At 37.6% G+C, this 6,701-nt stretch overlaps 1 protein-coding gene across 1 annotated transcript; it reads right to left on the bottom strand.

Annotated features, from left to right (window-relative positions):
* Positions 1-691: 691 nt before the first annotated feature.
* On the bottom strand, positions 692-6,680 carry LOC141330689 (uncharacterized). Its single transcript, XM_073835541.1, has 2 exons — positions 6,166-6,680; positions 692-3,490 (listed from the first exon to the last, which is right to left on the bottom strand). Exons 1-2 carry the CDS (start codon positions 6,479-6,481, stop codon positions 1,539-1,541), a joined length of 2,268 nt encoding a protein of 755 aa, XP_073691642.1. The 5' UTR covers positions 6,482-6,680; the 3' UTR covers positions 692-1,538.
* Positions 6,681-6,701: the final 21 nt, after the last annotated feature.

Here is a 6,701-nt window from a genome sequence, read left to right as displayed (position 1 = left end):
TTGAAAATAGCAGAGGACCTAAAACAGATCCTTGTGGCTCTCCATTATTTACTGATAATTGACACCCCATTTAGATAAACAACGTGGTAGAGATTGGACAGGTATGATCTGAACCATCTTAAAGCCTGCCCTTGTATTCCTGCATAGCTTGTAATCGATCTATGAGTATTTCATGATCTATAGTGTCGAACGCAGCACTAAGATAAAGTAAAACTAGCAATGAGACACAGCCTTGATCTGACACAAGAAGCAAGTCATTTGTGACTTTTACAAGTGCAGTTTCTGTGCTATATGGTGGGGCCTATGGCATCAAATTTCAGTAAGAGCGATTTGAGAGCAGACGACTCTTAAGCTTTTAAACTCCTTTTGCAATACTTTGATGTCACAGTGCCGATGCATCTTGAAAAAGACTTAAATGTGTGTTTGACTTAATGCTCAGTGCCGGCCAATTAGTAATTTTGTCCAACTTATGGACACATCATCAGATCTGAATCCATACAAAATGAGAGCTTTTCCTGCCCAATCTTTTATTTTATTGTACTTCCGTAAGCATGGTGCTGTCTCAAGAAATATCTGCATACACAAGAAACAACTAAAAACGACTGGTTGTGAACGATGTAGTATACATACCAGACTAGTGTAGGCAAAACCCAAGGACCAGATATGATGAACAAAGAATAGGAGTCAGAGATGCCATAAATCGGAGAAAAATTTAATGAAGAAAATAGTTTGCGGTTTCATCACCAAGTCAGCTTCAACACTCTCAATGGAGTTCGTAGGCCACCCTGCGTACACTTTCAATACAACAGTTCTCATACTCTAACAGAGGTCAAGAACTATGGCAATACTCGGGTAAAAAGTTTATGGTTGGTCGAAGCATAGATCAACTTGGACATATCATATCTTCAGTGATTTTTTATTTTAGGTGACAAGCAATCAGCGGTCAGACGTAATGGGTCTCTCCAGAGACTTATAAGTGGCACCTTGGACATCAGAGTAATGGGGAAAAAAATTTTTAGGAATAATTGACGGGCAGTAGAATTCTTAAAAAATAATGCACACCCGAGGTCAATTACTCTGCTTATACTACGGTTACCATATTTCAAAACAAATGCTACTGTGAGTAGGATTAATTTCTTAAGCAGCTCATCCAACCCTTCGTTGCTAGTTCCAAAATGTCATTTTAGACCTAGGAATGATGCTAGAGCCGTTGATAGCAAACTAATGCAGTTAATAATAAAGTTGAGACTGACCAACGGACAGGCAAAATATATGGATTTGCAATACACATGAAAATCCAAAGGTGTCGTTTCCAGATTTATCCACTCTGGACTCCGGTTTTAGACTAATAACGATTGCAGGCTCCTAAATTGCTGGATCCATCTTGACGAAACGCCAACACAATATAATTTGTTTTACATATACAGATAAATGCCTCTCCATGTGTATGGTGCCTTACTGTGATAGTTTGTTGTATGTCTGTGTAGAGCATATGAATGATTGAAATGCTTCCCACATTCAGTGCAGTGATACGGTTATTATCCAGTGTGGATCCTCTCATGTCTTTTCAGATTAGATAAATTACTTAATATCTTGTCACAATGTGAACACTTATAAGGTATCTCTCCTGTGTGGATCTTCTCATGTGTTTTCAAATCTGCTGACCGACTGTATCTCTTATCACAGTGTGAACACTTATAAGGTATCTCTCCTGTGTGGATCTTCTCATGTGTTTTCAAATCTGCTGACCGACTGTATCTCTTATCACAGTGTGAACACTTATAAGGTTTCTCTCCGGTGTGGATCATATTGTGTCTTCTCAGATATGCTAACTGACTGAAACTCTTGTTACAGTGTAAACACTTATGAGGTTTATCTCCAGTGTGGATCCTCTCATGTCTATTTAGGTCTCCTAAACCACTAAATCTCTTCTTGCAGTGTGAACACGCATAAGGTTTCTCTCCAGTGTGGATCCTCTCATGTTTATGTAGGTCTCCTGAACCATTGAATCTCTTGTTGCAGTATGAACACTTATGCGGTTTCTCTCCAGTGTGGACCCTCACATGTCTATGTAGGTCTCCTGAACCATTGAATCTCTTGTTGCAGAGTGAACACTTATGCGGTTTCTCTCCAGTGTGGATCCTATTGTGTTTTTTTAGATACATTGAATCACTGAATCTCTTCTTGCAGTGCAAACACTTATAAGGTTTCTCTCCAGTGTGGATCCTCACATGTCTTCTCAGATGTGCTTTCTGAATGAATCTCTTATTACAGTGTGAACACTTATAAGGTTTCTCTCCAGTGTGGATCCTCTCATGTCTAGTTAGGTCTCCTAAACTACTGAATCTCTTATCACAGTGTGAACACTTATGAGGTATCTCTCCTGTGTGGATCTTCTCATGTGTTTTCAAATCTGCTGACTGACTGTATCTCTTATCACAGCGTGAACACTTATAAGGTTTGTCTCCTGTGTGGATCATCTCATGTCTATTTAGGTCTCCTAAACCACTAAATCTCTTCTTGCAGTGTGAACACGTATAAGGTTTCTCTCCAGTGTGGATCCTCTCATGTCTATGTAGGCTTCCTGAACCATTGAATCTCTTGTTGCAGTGTGAACACTTATGTGGTTTCTCTCCAGTGTGGATCCTCTCATGTCTATGTAGGTCTCCTGAACCATTGAATCTCTTGTTGCAGTGTGAACACTTATGTGGTTTCTCTCCAGTGTGGACCCTCACATGTCTATGTAGGTCTCCTGAACCATTGAATCTCTTGTTGCAGTGTGAACACTTATGCGGTTTCTCTCCAGTGTGGATCCTATTGTGTTTTTTTAGATTCATTGAATCACTGAATCTCTTCTTGCAGTGCAAACACTTATAAGGTTTCTCTCCAGTGTGGATCCTCTCATGTCTTCTCAGATGTGCTTTCTGAATGAATCTCTTGTGACAGTGTGAACACTTATAAGGTTTCTCTCCAGTGTGGATCCTCTCATGTCTAGTTAGGTCTCCTAAACTACTGAATCTCTTGTTACAGAGTGAACACTTATGAGGTTTATCTCCTGTGTGGATCCTACGGGTCGCTGAATTAAAAGTCTTTTCACATTCAAGGCACATGTACTGTCCCACATCAGTAATTATGTTCTGACATGCTTTAAAATTTTGTTGATGCAAAAAACTTTTCCCACACAAATAGCATGCATGTGTCTTCTCCTTTGAACAAACTTTCCAGTGTTTCTTCAGATTTGAAGCCCATAAAAACATTTTACTGCAATGATCGCATGTGTGTAGATTCTCTCCAGTATGAATACTCATGTGCTGCTTAAGAATTGTTTTGCGTGTGAAACTCTTTCCACACTGAGTGCAGGCGAAAGATTCCCCGGCTCTCCTTTTCTGTTTGGTTTGAGAGCAACTCAAATGTTTTTCTCCGGTTTTGACAAGTTTTTTCTCACCAGCTTCACTTGACTCTTCATTATCCTCATTTTCTTCAATCAACTCTGAAATAAAAGTAAAAATAGTGAAATGTAAACACAAAAGTGACATTGATGTAACAGTGCAGGGCTCCAGCCTAACATTTGACAGCAGCACAAATAAATTGAATGCGATATAGCGTAGCTTGTCAGTGAGCTACAGCTCTGTGTACTAAATACGGATCAAGCTGGTGCTGGAGATTTATAAATAACCACAGAACCGTTTCACTGACAAAATGTGCATTTCAATCACCTTCGATTAATCGGGCAGCCATCAATGTGTTCTAGAATCAAATGTGAGGACATCCATTTAACTTGAGTTGGGCAAAAATGCAATGGTTGAAAACCGGTTAATCGGCGTGTGACAACACCGGTAATACCGGTATCACCGTGGGGGTGGGGGTATCCTCTTTCCCTCTTTTTTTATGCATTTAAATAGCTTATAAATGCGTGCGTATTATACTTTCACTTTTGCGGGAATTGGCAATTCGGCGTGAATTGTTTGAATGGATGACAATGAAATTACAAAAAAAAAAAAAAAAACGTTGAACCCAAAATGTTGTCAAACAGGCGCTTTTGCATTGCGTTTTGAGTAGGGGTGTGAACATACAGTGGTCTTACGGTTCAGTTCGATTACGATTATGTCATCGATTCGGTTCAATGCAATATCTCGATGCACTGCATACTCCTTTTTTACATTTTTTTAGGTCTACAAATATATACAATTGTGTTAATAAATACAAACGTTCAGATATATGAACTGAAACTTTAATCTTCTTCTCAATGAAAACACTTCTTGCATTTATCAAACAAAACTAAAGTCTGGGCACAGAAGACAACAGCAACATTTAGAACAAATACTCAAAAGTAAATACTTGGGCTTTGGTTTCGTTCTAGAGTTCCGGCATATTCTTTTTTTGAAAAATGTCTGCGTGAGGGAAACTTATATGATATCGCGGCTCCAGTGTATTTAACAGGTGGCGAAACCCGGGGTTTTCCACCACAGAAAAGGGCGGTTTATCTTTTGCTATAAAAGCTGCCGCTATAGACATTTTAAGCATTAAAAACCGCTCAGATCTTATTTAATTGAAACAAGGGAACGAATAGAGTCCTTCACGAGCCCAGGCTGAGACTTTCAGACATAAACCCCGTCCTTGTCCGGCAATTTATCAGAACAGATTTATCGTGTTACAGCCTTAAAATAGTTCAGTTTTGGATTTTAATGGCAAAGTGGCTAGATTTCGTTTTGTTTCCTTTTTATGTTAATTTACAAACATGTTTGGAACATTTTATATTTGTTAAATTCAAGTTTTTGTTTTTTTTAAATAATGACCTAAAGACCAAGCGGTCAGCGGCAATGAGTTGAGCATGTTTGATAAATTTAACCTTCTCAAATCAACACGACTTGCATTAAATAAGATCTATAGACATAAAACACTTGGTGCATTTCAGAAAATTAATTTAATTAATTAGCTTTGACACTAAATCGTCCGCCATTGTCTTTCTGTAAACTCCACTCCTCTCGTTCTCCTCAAGTGATAAATGAAATATGACGCATTGTTATGTTCAGTTTTTAATTATAGTGCATTCTCTCGTCTTAAGTAAATTATTTATAATTATATTATCCATTTAATTCAAATAAACAATTAGAAAAAACGAATACTTAAAAAAATGTGGGGACGGTGTCACGGTGGAAAAGTGATGTCACCGGTGTTGCGTCTTAAAACCGGTAACACCGTCAACACCGCCTATCGTGGCAAGTCTACAGTGCAATCGCCCAGTCATCATCCTAAATGAAATGCTCTCGTAAGAGCTGGGTATAAACAAATGCCGGCAAACCTCAATAAACTAAAGCAAAACAGATAAAAGAAATGGGCCAAAATCCCTCCATAATAACATGAGAGTGAAAAAAAAAAGTAAAATAAATTCAATAGTATGTCCTAACTATTTTTTCCACATGACTGTATTTAATATATAATAGATCAGTGGTTAGTTAACACTGTTTTGAACTTACAGTTTGAATGTGTTTGCTTACTGGATCTATCCAGACTGTCTAGGAGTTTACTGGTTTAAAATTATGTGAATGCAAAACCTTACTACTTTTCATTTGTAAGGTATTGTTTTCATTATAATGTAGTAAATTGAGAGCCCGGTTTCAGGAACATTAGTCATCAGAAGCATGATTTTCTGTTTGTATTTGGTGTGCTATTCACACACTGAAATTGACTCAGCATGTTTGACAAAATATAAAGCAAAAATGATAAATTAATTATTAATAAGCCTCTGCTGCCATCTACTGGTTAAATTTGTAATTTGATATATGTTTTAATTTGACCTTAGTGTTTGTTTACCACAAAACCATTTTTTGATATACATTGTGTTTTGTCCCTCAAAAAAATAATAATATTTAAACTGGATATTTTTTGAGCTTTGAAGTGCTGGAAATAGTTGTGTGAAATGCTCATTGAAATGTGCTTGAAATTCTGTCTTAAAAGTTTGTTCAAACCCTTAAATTAATGATGTAATAACATTGGACTATTCAAGCCACAACACCATGGTTAAAGTTAATGTTACTGTTTCTGGGTTTCTGCATCAGCATTGTTTGATCTGTTCACAACAGAATTCTGTGCGTAATTCGAATGCTTTGTAAGCCTAACATTCCATAAACAGTCATTAAAGATGAATGAAGCATAAACACCAACCTCCTTGTTCCTCCTGTTTTATTCTCAAAGATTCCAGTTCCTCTTGTTTTATTCTGCTGGGTTCTAGTTCCTCTTGTATTTTTAATGGTTCTGGTTCCTCATGTTTTATTCTCCAGGGTTCTAGATCCTCGTGTTTTATTTTCAAAGATTCTGGTTCCTCTTGTTTTATTCTCCAAGGTTCTGGTTCCTCTTGGTTTGTGCTCCAGGTTTCTGGTTCCTCTTGGTTTGTGCTCCAGGTTTCTGGTTCCTCTTGTTTTATTCTCAAGGGTTCTTGTTCACTCGTGTCCTCCTCACTCTCCTCTTTAACAAACACCATCTTCTTAGCAGCAGATCTCAGTTTAGCTGAAATTCCTCCAGATATTCCTGCTTGCTTCAAAACTGAGTCACGACTGTGAGGATGATAATATTACATATATTGATAGGCCTGATTCAAAAACAGTTTTTACTTAAACTACATTTCTAATAGTTTGTATCAAAACAGCATCGCGAAAAAACAACAGAGCACGGAGAAACTAAACTTCTTCCTCTGAGGTTTA

Source organism: Garra rufa, chromosome 1 (assembly GCF_049309525.1).
Source record: "Garra rufa chromosome 1, GarRuf1.0, whole genome shotgun sequence".
NCBI classification, from domain to species: domain Eukaryota; kingdom Metazoa; phylum Chordata; class Actinopteri; order Cypriniformes; family Cyprinidae; genus Garra; species Garra rufa.
Note: the sequence above shows the minus strand (reverse complement) of the source record. Positions and strands in the feature narration are given on the sequence as shown.

Bases quoted from the DNA above. Each gene is read 5' to 3' on its own strand.
- LOC141330689 (XM_073835541.1), bottom strand. From the start codon at position 6,481: ATGGTGTTTGTTAAAGAGGAGAGTGAGGAGGACACGAGTGAACAAGAA. The intron at 3,491-6,165 runs GTTGGTGTTTAT...CTTTTATTTCAG, and splicing joins AAAACAGGAGGAACAAGGAG to AGTTGATTGAAGAAAATGAG.